The sequence below is a fragment of the Tachypleus tridentatus genome, chromosome 10, assembly GCF_004210375.1.
Source record: "Tachypleus tridentatus isolate NWPU-2018 chromosome 10, ASM421037v1, whole genome shotgun sequence".
NCBI classification, from domain to species: domain Eukaryota; kingdom Metazoa; phylum Arthropoda; class Merostomata; order Xiphosura; family Limulidae; genus Tachypleus; species Tachypleus tridentatus.
The window spans coordinates 143,671,474-143,686,863 of NC_134834.1; the positions used below are offsets into that span (position 1 = coordinate 143,671,474).

Here is a 15,390-nt window from a genome sequence, read left to right on the forward strand (position 1 = left end):
CAGTCCTTGTAATTTATCTTTGTATTCTTCCCGTTTGTGGTCTTTTATTTCAATATCGGGAAATATATTTACTCTCCTTTTGAGATTTGCAAAGTAAATTAAGTTTCTTGATAATATTTCTCTTTGAAAAAAGTATTATTTTATTCTGAAAGCTGAAAATTGTTTGATCAGTAACAATCTTATCCTTCTCCTGGAGTGCCAAGTTGAGAGTTTGTAGATGATTCATTATATCAGCAAGGAACATTAGATCTTGCATCCATTCATCATTTCCCAATTGAGTATAAAATCTTTTCTTTTCTTCAAGAAAAGTAATAATTGGCTCCAACAGATCCACAAACCTATTTAAGACACTGTTGGTTGACAGCCACCTCATAATGCAGTAGAGTTTATCTTCAAGCTCCAGTTCTTCAACAAAATGTTTGAACTGTTGGTGGGTCTTCCCATTTAAGCGTATAAAATTGACAATTTCAAGAACAAATTTCATAACATCTTCATACTTGAAGTATTTGGCTTTCAAAAATAATGCAATGAACAGGGAGAAACACTGGAACGCTGGGATCACTTTTCATAAATTCAATTCATCCTGCATTTTTCCCACCATTGCAGGTGCTCCATCTGTTGCAACACTGACGAGTTTATCCGTTAGAATATCAGCATTTGTTAAGGCTCCGTCAAGTGCATTTTTAATGTCAGCACCACGAGGTATTTCTTTTAGTGCCACTAAGTCCAACATATCTTCTTTTACAGTTACATCAGAGAAAACATAATGAGCAAATACCACCAGTTGTGGGTTGTCTTTTACGTCTGTAGATTCGTCAAGGGCTAAGCTGAACGCAAGGGAATTCTTTAAATTATTTTGCATTTTGCCTGCAACATAGCACTGATCTGGGAGATACGTCTATTTGTTGTGTGGCATGAAGCTAATGTTTATGCTATTAATCACTGAAGTTTTGTGTTATTTGGATCTAACACTACAACAACGCCAGCTATATTCTTCTTAACAAATTCACCATCAGAATACGGGCGTTTAGCACGAGCAATATTCCATGATATAAGAAAACTAGCTTTAGTCGTTGTATCAACTTCCTTTCTGAATGTTGTCAAGAGTGCCTGCTGGCTATTTAGTGATGATTTTAACGCAGTTAACCTGTTTTTCAGTAATTCTGATTTAGGTGGATAGTCAGACGAAAAGTTTTTGTGATTTGTTTCATAGTGGCGTTTCAAGCTACTGGCTTTGTAATGACTGAGTAACACATTTCAGATAAGACACAAAGGTTTACCTTCTTTAGCGGTAAATGTAAAATCTTCTTCCCACTCTGGCTTAAAATTTATGTTTTCATCTTTATACTTTTGCTTCTTACAATTTGATGACGCCACCTTCCTTCAAAAGATTTCACAGACACTTGTAAAAAATTAAATTCAAAAGAAACAATAAGCTCCAACATGCGCAACGTAACCAAAGTCTACAGTGCCCGGTATTACACTAACACTCCACTAATTTCATTGCTCGCAACAAGCCACACGCGCCACAATCACGCGATCGCAAGCCACGCTCACTAAAACTAGTATTGTCAGCAATGACTCGTATGATTACTGATTCTCCAGCACTATTCCTCTGTAATCCTTGCCGATCCGAAATTTATTTAATCCCTAACTCAAATCTAGCATTCAAATTAGGATTTAGATTCTTAAATATATTTACTCACCATGAACATTAAACTTACGTTTTAATCGAGTGGACTCTCGGTTTATATCCGCTAAATAATTATAAAGCTTGAAAAATTTATATTTACCTTTTATATTAATTGTGATGCAAAAGGAGATCGGCCAACATACTTCCGTGAGCCGCACATTATATGTCAGTGTTGCAGTTTGGCCATCACTGCATTAGATCCATAGCATCTGGCCCGGCATGGCTTGGTGGATAAGTCACTTAACTCGTAATCTGGGGGTCGCGGGTTCCAATCCCTGTCCCACCAAACATGCCCACCTTTTCAGTCGTGGGAGCGTTATAATGTTACAGTCAATCCCACCATTCCTTGGTAAAAAAGTATCCAAGAATTGGCGGTGGTTGGTGATGACTAGCTGCCTTCCCTCTGGTCTTACACTGCAAAATTAGGGACGGCTAGCGCAGATTGCCCTTGTGTAGCTTTGCCCGAAATTCGAAACAAACTAATTACTACAGAACTTTAAGTTAGAGGGCGCTACTTATGTAGTTACTGTTTGTGTGGTGAGTAAATATTATTTAAAAATAAAGTCGTTTTTATACTTTGAATTGAATCTGATCAATTGAATATAAGTAATTAGTAAATTAACAGTTTGGTTTATTAAATGGAAAATGTTAATTGTGGATTTTCGCAACTTGAACGTGGCCTTATAAGTCTTAATATGTGTTATTTCTGTTCCAAGTCGAACATGTAAAGTTAAGTAAAAAGTTTAAAAGCGTCAGTAATTCTGATGTTACTAATAGTAATAATAATATATTTGTATTAGTAATACCTTTATGACACTAATCAAAAGTTAAAATCTCTAGTGCAGAAGTTAGAACTTAAATTTACAAATGTTAGCCTAATTTGTCAAGAATGTAAAAGTATTAGGGCTAACTTAAAACTGTCGATCGTTTATTTACTTCCAGATTCAGTAAATTTTGTATCTACACCAACCAGAATTTTAAAATTAGTGTAGTTTATTGTTAATCGGAACTTTAGAGTGAAGTTAAAGAACAATATATAATAAAATATCAACCCAATTATATCTGTTGTAAATTAGTGCAGCTTTAAGCATATTCTCTTGAGCGAGGCGTACAGTATACGTAAAACTAAAAGTTTAATCCAATATAACTATCGCAGCAGGGTTTTTCAGACTATCTAGGATACGAATGACATAGTATTGATACTGTTAATAGTACTGGTGGTTGAGATGTAATACGTGTTAGAACATCAAGTTAATATTTGTGTCTATGGGTGGAGAGAGGAATCCATCACTTTTCTTATTTTCTAATGTAACAAAATAACAATTATTAAAATATAATCACTTTGAACTTGAAAATCGTTAGAGTATCAAATTGAAACTTATGAAGTCTTTTTTTTTCTTTTTTAAAGTTTCTTTTAGCCCATCTACTCAATGATCAAGGTTCACATTCTTTTCTTTGCATTTTAACAACTGAAAATGATGATCAGTATATTATCACTACATTTTTATTTTTAATATTTTAACAAACAGAACATGAACTTTGATCATTGGAGGTTTATTTGAAAAATGCAACTTGAACAAACTACAAAGTCTTGCTCCTGTTCTATTCTATAATGGCAGCATTTTTTAAACTGGAAATCCTGTCATGTATTTACAATTTTCATGTTTGGGCCCTCATACTAGTGGCAGTGTCAATGTTAATAACTAATGTAATTGTATATACAAGAGTCACTGGGCTTGATGTTTTTGCTAAATTTGTTTCAACACTATACAAATTGATTAAAGTGGTTCAATTTGGGTTCATTTTTCTACATATCACAGATACATTAATTAAAATAGATTTATACACATGTATCTCTTGCTGTTTTTTAATTACAGGGTTAACTCTTCACAGTGGGGATCTTAGGGCAACAACTTTGTGTCATTTTGGGATATTAGTCTGATGTTGGCTTAGTCCTGGTAACTTCATCAGGTTAGACGTGTACCTAGCAGGAACAAATTGAGGTAAAATGGATATTTTCTTTATAAAACATTTGGTAAAGCACAATGTCTGAGGTGAAAACATTGCTATCAGCATCAACACTAGTATATAAACGTATTAGAACATCAACACTAGTATATGGACTTATTAGAACATCAATACTAGTATATAAACTTATTAGAACATCAACACTTGACATTTTATAAAATCCATTCACAAAATAGTGTTTAATTTGTTATAAAAATTAATTTGTAATTATTGCATATTAATCATACAGGAAACTGTTATAACATTATTACACAAGTAATGTCTGCTAAGGTTCTTAATATATATTGTGTGGTCATCTTTGCCACCAGTAACAGCATGGTATTTTGTTTTCAAGTTTTATCAAAGTTTTTGTTGTACTACCATTCCATTTTTCTATGTTCAGAGAGGCTTTCTTTTTATACAGTTTGCACTTTAGTCAGGCACAGATTTGTTGTATTGGGTTAAAGTGTGGATATTGTGTTGGTCATTTCATTTGCTTGAGATATCCTGGCCATTTTTAATCATGAAACAAGTATAACCTGATAACACTTGTTAATTGAAGTTTAGATTGAACTGTACCTTCATTGAACTTTGTCTTTGAGATAAAACAATTTCTAGAATACTAAGTTTATTTTTTATTCTCAAATAAGCTCAATATTTTTTGAAGTAAGTTTGGTGAAATTATATTATTGAAATATTGTAAGACATTCTGCCTGTTCTGCTTCTTTTCAGGGAAATGAGCTACAGAGTATTCATTATATTATAACAGTTTTGGGTATGTAGATTAGCAACTCATGTAACAACCAGTATTGATATAACATCATTATGGAACAGATTGTATCAGAACATTTTGGCATTTCACAGATGCTGTGATGCTATTGTAAACATTCACTTTTGAATTGTAACAGCCCTTTCTTGCACAAGATATTTATATATTTGAGTCATAAAGATGTTTTCAGATCTAGGATATGGAATTTACAAGATGGGAATAACCCTTGTACTTAATCTGTTGCAAAACAAAGGAATATGGATTAATTTGGAGCAACTGGACCATCCAGAAAAAAGGTGTGCAACACATTGTACCAGGTTAGAGTTGGGCAGTTAGTAATATTTAATAGCTTATTAATCAGTCAGCTTATTAATTAATTATGTTTGATTAATCAGCTAGTACAGTTTCTTAATTCATGGTACAAACAAACACAAAGAAAATTTTATGGTAGGTAGAGGCTGCCAGATAGTTGCCTTCCCTTTTGCCAACAGTAAAAAAGAATCTCTGACAGTGACTGGTAGCCTTAGAAGCTGTGCCATAACAAAGAGAGGGCAAGCAAATTTGATGGCACTGGTAATCAAACTCAGTATCTTTCAATAATCACTTTAACCCTAACTGATGAATCAACAAAACTGAACAAATTTGAAGTAAGAGAAACTCAGCTAAAATTGAACAAAGCACAGATAACCCATTATATGCCTTTGGGCTTAACAACAAACAAACATAAAAGCAATATTTCAATTTCTTGGATAGTTGAAATAATTTAAAATAGTAATTATTAGAAGCCCTAATTCCTCAAGATTAGCTACTCTCATCCAGTGCTGCTCCCTGTATGCAAACATTTTCTATATGCATGCTACAAGCCTTTTGCTCCCCTTATTCAAATAAAGTTATTTTAACATGTTTTTCATGTAAATCATTAAGCATAACTTCTTTGCCAATAGGAAAGTAACATACTCATTATGCATGAGAATTGCTCTTTATGCCACTGCTGAACTATCACTTCTTGTTTGGCAGCCCTTCTGCTCTAATGTATTTCTTTTCCTTTTTAGTATACTCATGAAGTCATTTTCACTTATTTTGTTTCTAGTTTCTGTTAAAACTGTTTCTTAGCTTCACCTTAATTCCAGTTTATTACAATTGTACTGTTATTTATACTTTTTTCAAGTGTTGGTTGACCTTTCCTCATTCTGGTTTCTGAAGCTCACACTATCACTTCAGGGTTCACACCTGCAATATGTGTCAGGTGTGGATGACTTGATGGGGGATTTATCCACATTTATTTGTTGGTAGATTGAATTTTATATGGGTCAACCTTTGTCTCCAGACCTAGCCCCACTTCCTCCTGAACAAGTTGAGCCTGTTCAGACAGACAATGACTTGGATCACCTATTTCCACCTCCTGATTTTCCATGCCTTCCCATGACCCACCTGAGAAGTTAGTTAAGCCTAACATGGTATTTTTGGATTTCATTTCTCAGGTATGTGACATATTATCCCTTTCCCTTATTTCCTATGAACTGCATCCTTCCTTACTGCATGACCAGTCTTCCCATCCCTGTTGGTTTTTCCTACCTCTTTGGATATATGAGTATATGCTGACCAATTTGCTTCACAGTTAAATGATGGAGTTAGCATGCCTCACTTCTCCACAGACTTTGGATCAGTTTGTTTTTACATATCACCATGCAGACTTATCGCTTTCTGGAACAGCTATTGTTAGATTCCATTTTGCCTGTGTGGGGTGTAGCTGTTGAACCTCCTGTAAGACTGGTGCATGCCCAGTTCCCTCCCTTCTGTCTTACCCTCACAACTCTTACAGTATCTCTCTACCATTCACCTTCTTTCCAAGGCTCTGTACTGAATTTCTGAGAGGATTTTCTGAGGACATCCTTTCCCTTCTTTCCTCATGTTGGCTTATTTGTTGTCTTTGGCTGTAGCTTAACATATATGGTTTCTCTATTTTGGAGTCCTTTTAGGTCATGATGCAACATTAACCCAGATCTCTTTACCATTATATTATCTTCAAGATTTATGTATGGCTCTGTTTCTGCAGTGATACATTTTTGACATAATCCCTGAGTCTTTGGAATAGTGTTGCATCAGTACAATAATAGTCTACCCTTTATGTCTTTGTTGCTCGTTTGTCTTAGTCAGAGACCAACATAGTACTATTATTGTTTCCCATCCTTCCTCCTCCTAACCCTTACCCATCCCTTCTTTTCATGGTGTCTTATCTTGTTATTTTCTTCAGTGATGTACATCACCATCTCTGCTTGCTGATTTTTTTCATTATTGGCATCCTTTCATTAAGAATCATTGGGTTCTTCAAGTTTTACCAGGAGGGTTTGCAATCCAATTTTTTCTCCACTTCCCTTGTCTCCTATACCTGTTTCCCTGTATCCCTATGGTCTTGTCCATCTCTTTGGCTCATCCATCATGGGGTGATTTATCAATTTGGCACCTTACCCTTGGACTTGCTTCTGCCTCTTATATTTTCATTCAGGTGGTCAGAGCTTTTTCTTGCCATCTTCATGCTATGGGGTTGCAATTCCTCCATTAAGGTTGGCTGGTTAATCAAATGAGAGAAAGTTCTTCCTTGACCAACCCTTTATCTCATCCAGTCAAGCCCAATTTTCTCCTGAACAACTTTGTTCCTTGGAGCTGTTAGTTTGCCACTACCTTTCAGCTCCTTTGTTTTCTACTTACAAGGTTCACCCACTTTTGAAGATGTGGTCTTTTGTGATATCACAGGATCCTTCAGTCATCCATATATGTAATCCCTTCTGATTGCCCAGTGGTTTTGCAAGTGGTTGGTTTTCCCCATGTAGATACATTTGCCACATACCTCAGTTACAAGTTATCCCTCATTTTGTCCCTGGTGCCTCATCCTTGGGATCTGGCTATTGATGCTGTCAGCCAGGAGTGGTGCCACAAATTTCTTTATATTTATTCTTCTATCCAGGTCTCTCTTATCCATTCCTTTCTTTGCTGAGTTCTTCTGAATGTTTCTTGTTGATATAGCTATGATAGCAGGTTGTCACTACAGCTGGGAGTTAAAGAAGAGCTTTTGATATAGTTAGGATAGCAGGTTGTTACTATATCTAGGACATGAGGGTGTAGTGTATTGGTATATTTTCCAGTTACCCATAGAAAAGATGTGGGATTTCTATAATGTGTTTTGTATACATACTAGTACATATATTAAAATTTTTGTAGCATATTTATTTATCTTTAATATGCATGTTAGTTCATATATATTAAAACTTTTTACGTTTCAAAACTTAGGACAGATAATGTTAGTAGGTGTAATGCCTACAATATGAACAAGTTGTATGTGTTAGGTAATGAAATGCATCCAGTGACTTAAAGATATTTGTGGTCCACTTTTCAAGCTTTCAGGTGAATCTGTGGATTGTAAATACATATTATTCATGTGATTCTAATTTAACAAAGCAGCATATGTTACTAGCTGGCGTGAGCATAACATCATTGACTCATCTGTGTAATTAGTAAGCACTAACCCATCTGCATTGTAGGATTCTAGGTTTTGTAGTGCAAAGAGATAAGTAGTATTTTGGAAGTTAATGTTTTTCCTTGTATGAAAATCTGTTTTGGATAGTTACATATCTACACCACCATCTGCTTTCAGTGCCTTTCATTTGCCTTATCAAGAATGAGCCTGTGATCATGTACTAGTGTTTACATAGGTTGTGTTGTCCATATTATGGAAGGCTGATGTAATTAATACACATAGATGTGTGTAGGGGTGGGAATTTTCTCAAATTTTGTTTCATGGGGAGGAAATCCCCTTTAGTTGCAATAAAAGTAATAGATAGTAGTGGTGCAGAAAAGTATCTAGCTGAAATAGATTTTTTAGGTAAAGAAAATGTTAACAGCTCTGACAATTGATGCACATTCACTCTTTCACAAGGGAATATTATCTGTTTCTACTATAGAGTGATCATAAACTTGAGTTGTGAATAGCACCTTGACAACACATCAGATTAATGTGTTGTCATGAAAATAGAACATTTTATTAGACACATTTCTTGGAAATATGAGTGTAACTGTTTCCTCCTTATGCTAATCTAGAAGTACAAATGTGAAACTTATACCTATGTACTTGCAAGTTTTGAGTGCTGTTATTATACTTAGGATATTTAGTTATACTAACTGAATGGGAAAGTTTGTTACTTTTGTCTTATGTAATATATAAACATACTTGTATGTTTTTTAACACTTATGACTAATTAAATAAATAATTATTCTAATGAAACTTTGAAGAATGAATGGTGTTTCCTCTACACTCGTGCCTCCACAACAGGCAGTTGCTGTCCATTCTACAAAGTTTCATCTTGAATACTCTGCCTAAACAATCTATCAAATAATTATCCTATTTTATCTGAAATATCAAAATGCTTCATTTCATTAGATTTATACATACCAACAGTATTTATTATCAAGGGGTTTATTTTTATTTCACAAAATAAAGCTTATGACTGATAGGAATGATATGTAAACAGTTTTTCTGACTTGTGTAAATTTTTTTTTAGAATGAATCTTGATGACACCAGTAAACAGGATCTCTCGCAGGCCCTTCACAAAAAACTCAAAGATGAATTCAAAGACACCATTTTGGCTCACGTCCAGTCTTTTCTAATAGAACAAGTGGACAGTGATGCACAAGAACTTGAGAAGCAAATTTATCAATCACTCCTATCTTCCCCAGATTTTTACAAGTTTCAACTAACATTTTTTAACTCTCTCACAAAGTTAAATGAGGACCGTGTTCATATTTTCTCTAAATTTCAACAGTCAGTTTGGGATGATGGCTTTCGAAGTCGCCAGCGGAGCTTAATTTCACTGAGCAACATTTCAACAAGCAGTTCATTTAATCAGTCGGGTGTCTTATTTCTTACAAATGATCAACTTCATGAGGCCACCAACATGCTGTCCAGTTCATCTCCATCAGCAAAATTGCATGCATTACAACTTATAGGGAATATATCCTCTTTGGAGCTTGTAGTGTGTGGAAATTTGTGGACACAGTTAGAGATTGGTTTAAATGGTGCTCTGATTCATCCAGTTGTTCTCTTTCAGCAAGCGGCACTGCGAGTTTATAGAAAGATGCTTGCATGCAGTATGGCACACATTGTTAAAAAAGGTTATGTGAGTTTACTAAGTTTCCTTTCTTACAATATAATAGATGGTCCATTCTTAGAGTCCTGTGATAGACCTGTTGGCTCTCTATACCAAGTGCTACTATTAGTAAGCAAATTTCAACAAAAGGTGGCTAGACACTGGTTGCGTTATCCACAAACAATCATTGAAGAAATTATTGAAAGTACACTTTACATGATTTCTTGTTCTGTTAAAGAGAGAGAGCCAAATTCCAGTAAGATATGGGAGTATTTTGTGCAAGTGGACCCCCATTTTGCCTGGCTAGACAACTGGCTTCGTGGAGCATTCAGTAGGTCCGTTTTATTTAGGTCTTTGAAAAAACATGAAGAGATTCTTACTTATATTCTAAAAAGTTACATAAACAGCACTGATATGCATTTACCTTCAAAAGTTTCTGAAAGCTGTAATATATCTGAAACCTTTGGTGTCCAGAGTACCCTTAGGAATAATAATATAGCAGGATTGTCTTACACCTTTTTTCTTTCAAGAATTTTACTGTTTGTGGATGGGAGGCAGCTTTTTCCTGTTAAAATAGATGAATCGCAACACACATGCATTACCCTGGAAGATATCTTGAAATCCTTAATTGAAACAACATGGAAAGTTCTGCCTTATTTAGGAGATAATGTTTCTGCTTTAGTAGACTGTGTCATGAAGACTTGTTCTACCATTTTGTTATCGAAAGATGATGTTACTCAAGATAATATCCTAGAATCTCTGGTTCTTCCTGTTTTAGAAGATCATGTTAGAAGCTCAAAGTGTCTTCAGGTAACAAGGTGTTTGCTGCAGCTGACATTAAATGAATGTCTTGTGAAAAAGTTTTTAGGCATTTCTGGAGAACAACCACTAGGTTTGACCATCATGAAACAAACCATATTTATATTTTCTCAGACTGAGAATTCCATTAAAGAATTTGAAGAGGTTAGACATAACCTGATATGGATATCCTGCAATCTTATGGTTCAGCCAAAAGGGAAATTACTTGCCATAATGTGTGGTTTATGGAAAACATTGCTAAATGAATTGTCTACAATTTTAGCTAGGCAAAGAAGTTCATCAGTAGATAATTCTACATCAGTTGTCTCAAATAAAATTATTGTTGATAATACTATAAGTATTCTACTTAATACCTTTATGGGAAGTCAAATAGGTGTATTATTTTTAAAAAATGCTATGATATTACTTGAATGTGTACACATTATGTTATTGTCCCTACCACTTGAAGACAGTACTACATTGTGTTCAGCCAAATGTTTGCATTCTGTTTTATATTTATCTTTTGCTTTACCTTACTTAGCCAACATGACATGGGATGAAATGGACATCATGCTGAGGTTTATTTGGCATTTGTGTGAGAAACATGCTGCAACATGTCTCGGAACATGCCAGACTCAAGAACAGAGACCTCTTCTAGATTTAATTTTTCAGAAATATGTTCACCTGTTCTCTCTGTATCCTGCTGAATTGTTACTCGTCCATCACGAGGCAATACTAACTAAAGACGATACTGCTAGTGTAGCAGACTGTTTGAATATATTTCCTAAGGTGGTCAATGAAAACATATCATTTGAAGACAAGCACCTTTTATGCTTAAATGTACTATCTATCATGGTGACCAATATAAAAACTTACTTGTATCTAGAAGAGAGCTTCCAATTACAAAAATACCTTCTTTTGGACCAGATGAAAGGTCTAACAGAGGATAAAAATATCATTATAAATGAGCATTCTCTCATAAGAAACCACATCCTCTCAAGGGTTAAGACTATTGGTGGGCACACAGAGAGACATCTGGCTCCAAAATACTATTCTGAGAATATAAATGAGTGGCCATTTATCACAGATGACACTGTACCATCAGTCTACCAGTCAAGTAAATTAGAGGTAGAATGTGATATTGAAGTTGAGAATTGGTTTTCTGAACTCAATGATTTGCAGAAATTACAAAATGCTTTCATTAAATATTGCTGTTGTGAATCAGTGAAAAACTTGAATAATAAATGTGGCAGTGTAATAAGAGCATTCATACTCTTGGAAGAAGTCACAGCTGGTAAACCCTTTGTGAATTTCAACCAAGATTCTTCTTCAAGTTCTTCAAATGATCAGTTCCTCTGTCTTCTTTCACAACTGGGCATTGAAATGTGCATGAAGTATGCACAGTTTTTAAATCTTCCTGCTTTCAGTGGAAATTTAGAAGAAAAAAAGAGGTTTATTTCAAGAATGATCAAAAGCCAGCAAGTGAGAAAAAGAGAGTTTGATTTTTTTATCCCAACTGTTTTTATTATTTTAGATGGTCATTTAAAGAGTGTAGAAACAGTCATACAGATCATAGCTCAGTCCTGGAAATGTTTATATTTTTGGTCCTCAGGTGATGCTCTTCATGAGTTTATTTATTCTACATTGCTACAGGAATTAGACTTCCTGGTTAGTGCAGCCTTTCCTACAATTTACAATGCTTTTCAAATGAATGGAGTTCTTCCATCAATGATATTCCACCACTGGCTTGGCCAGTGTTACTGGAACTACCTAGATTGGCCAGAGATATGCCGATGGGTAAGCCTTCTTCTGTTGTGGGGAGGAGACTTTGTCTTGTATCATGCTGTGGCTGTTTTGAAGCATTTAGAACACCATATTTTACAGTTTGCTAAGAAACAACAACTCCTTGTTTCCTTAAAAGAGAAACCTATACAAGGTTTCCAGCTACTGAAATACATGCATTTAATTGAAGATTTGAACTTGCAATATCACAATCACATAGAAACTGACTTAAACTTTGTGTGCTCTTTAGACAAGTGTAGTTTGTATCAGGAGGTAAAAAAATGTGCCTAGAGTGAAGTCTTCTTTTAGTCGAGTGATAAAGAATGATGTGTTCTGTTTGGTACAGACGATGTTTATAAATCATGAAGTACGTGTGTATGTGATGTAGAAATGTATCGTTTATGGAATTATATTTAATATATACTTTTAAAACAGCTTATACAATTGTGATGGACTATTTATTTTGACAAGGTCATCAGTTTCACTGATCTTGGTGCATTATTTTGACATGGTTGTACATTTTACTTTCTAAGTGTTAATTTGCCTGTCCACCAGTTAAGCTGAGATTTTTAGCAGTGGATCATTAGTTATCTTTCAAAATATGTAGTGAAAACCAGATTTGCATTAGTTTAGAAAGAACTTTTCATCTATATATTATTTTATATGTAGTGAAAACCATTTAATATTAGAATAGTTGTTGAATTATAAAACTGCTGTAACTCAGTCTGTTGACAGAAGAGGTCACAGTTCTTTATACTTTATAAATGAAGCACCTGATAAAAGCAAGAGGTAATTTATGAATAAGATTATCTCAAAGTTTTCACTGTTCTGAAAGTTAGCTATACTAGCTTCATAAAGTGCAAATTCTGATTCCAGTATTCAAAGAAAAAGTAGATTATAAAGGTAAAGAAGAAAGTTATTCTGAGAAATAATCTACAAGACTCATTCTATTGGATCGTATTGTTGTGTTTTAGTAACCTGGTTTCCTTATTGGATAGTTTTATTTATTGACACTTTTAATCTTAAAATAGCTGACTTGTTATAACAAACAAGTTTATGGAACTGTTGATAATGAAATGATTTAGCTTTGTGCTAACAATTTTTTTAATGAAATGATTCAATTTTGTGCTTAGTTTATTAAAGGAAGAGGATCAGCTCCATGCTTATTTTTTAAAGGAAGAGCATCAGATCTGTGCTTAGTATTATTAATGAAGTAATTCAATTCCATGCTAAATTTTAAGTATATTAATGGATTTGCAAAATCTGTTTCCAGCACTCTTCTTGAAACCAAACAGTTGCTTTTGTATAAATCTACACTTACTGGATTTTGTTTTCTTCTGTAGAAGTTCTTACAGTTATGTTTTATGAACTTAGTCAGTATCCTGAAGCATACGTACATCCTAGGCCAAGTGTGTTACTTTTTTTTGCAAAGGACATAAAAGTTTGAATACCCTTTCTTTTGGTGTAATAGTTTTACAAGATCACTTGCTGAAAGGTTATATGGGCAAATTCGACATTTTTTTGTTCTATATTTTAAACTTCAGTTCAAATTTCAAGATTGTGTGTTATGATCTAGTTTTAAGAGTTAAGGTACTTTGCTTTTTCATTGATTTTTTTATGAGCACCAGTTAGCTTGGATTTTTCATTTCAGATGTAATAACAATGTTAATAGAACATCTGAACTTTGTTAGCTCAAATTGAGCTTTGTGTGAGCTGTCAAATTTATAATGCTGGTACTAACTCTGTGTTTTAATTATAATTAAAGGTCAAAATGATGATAATTGATGGTTCCACATAGCTTAGATTAAACCAGTAGGGTTCATCTGTTGTAATTACAGTTGTGTGATTTAATAAATATAATAAATTATCCATGAACAGCAGTTACTTCCTGAAATGTCATGTTAATTTATTAATCAAAATTATGATTATATTAATCATTGTGAAAATAATTAACTAATTTATGTTTTATTTTTACTATTTTTAATTTTTCCAGTAATCCCAGTAATTGAAATTTTGTATTATGTGTATTTGTAGTTAAGCACAAACCATATAATAGAATATGCATGCTCTGTCCAATTTTAGCTTTACTGTTTGTTGAACACTGGTGATTTGTGGAGTAAGAGCTCATAATTGAAGGATTTTAGGTTTGATTCCCATCATCACAGAACTTGTTCTTTCTGTATAGCAAAGCTACTGAGGCTGTCCACCCCGTCACTTATTATTGGAAGGTGGCACTGGCTGGCAGCACCTTTCACTAACCATTTCTTTTGTTGTTTGTACATGCTATGGTTTTAGAAACACTGTACTAATCAATTAATCAAGTGAAATTAATTAAACAGCTAAACATTACTAGCTGTCATGTAGGTTTCAGGTTTCTTGTAATCACATTTTTCTTGCATAACTAGTACAGTAATGTTAGTTCATTATGTATTAGGAGGAGTTTTATTAATTTAACTTGTATGCATGCATTTCCCTGCTAGTGATGATGTGTTTACTTTAAGGAGTTACAGCAATAAATATTAGCCTGTATTGTATCTTTTTATCACAGCATATTTCAACAATTAAGGAAACTGTGCTGGTAGTTAATGTTCGGTATAATTGTGGTTTTAAATTATGAAATACGTGGGTTGATTTTTCACATTGTGAACCTAAACTCATTTACAGAGCTCATGTATTTGATCTAGTCTTTTAGTTTTTAATATTAGTACATTATGTGTATGTGGTAATAAATGTGTAAGCTTTGAAAAAAAACAAATTTGTGATGGAAAATGCTTTATAATTTTATCGTTTGTGCAGTTTCTGCTTGTGTACTACTAGTCATTTATGAATTAAATGTAAATATGTTGAGTAAATATTAATTTACGAGTGTGTGTGTGTGTGTCCATTCATGCCAAGCAAAATTACACTTGTGAAATGTGTATTAGATAAAATCCATTAATGTTTCCATACACTGCTGAACTAGTTTAAAGAAAAATCAATAATATTTTATAAATATATGGCAAATTTTGTCACAGGATTGTTTAGGAACTAAACTCCTTAATCAAAATGTAAGAAAGTGAGCTAGTGACAGTCAAACTCATGGACTGGTACTTCTAAATCCCTATCATAGACACTTTGTCTCTGTGTGAAAGAAGCTTGTCATTCTATGATATTTAACTAAAGAAATTTCATAATTTTTCAGTATGAGAAATAATATAAA

At 33.8% G+C, this 15,390-nt stretch overlaps 1 protein-coding gene across 2 annotated transcripts; it reads left to right on the forward strand.

Annotated features, from left to right (window-relative positions):
* Nucleotides 1-1,916: 1,916 nt before the first annotated feature.
* Nucleotides 1,917-15,049, forward strand: LOC143230513 (protein broad-minded-like). 2 transcript variants are annotated; one of them, XM_076464204.1, is made up of 3 exons: nucleotides 1,917-2,230; nucleotides 3,571-3,696; nucleotides 9,026-15,049. In XM_076464204.1, the coding sequence occupies exon 3, from the start codon at nucleotides 9,027-9,029 to the stop codon at nucleotides 12,480-12,482; it is 3,456 nt and encodes a 1,151-aa protein (XP_076320319.1). In that variant the 5' UTR covers nucleotides 1,917-2,230; nucleotides 3,571-3,696; nucleotide 9,026; the 3' UTR covers nucleotides 12,483-15,049. The 2 variants fall into 2 exon arrangements, with proteins under 2 accessions (XP_076320319.1, XP_076320320.1); XM_076464205.1 differs by lacking the exon at nucleotides 1,917-2,230 and adding an exon at nucleotides 2,245-2,422.
* The last annotated feature ends 341 nt before the right edge of the window (nucleotides 15,050-15,390 follow it).

What these genes read in the sequence shown, in the direction of transcription:
- LOC143230513 (XM_076464204.1), top strand. Translation starts at nt 9,027, where the DNA reads ATGAATCTTGATGACACCAGTAAACAGGATCTCTCGCAGGCCCTTCAC.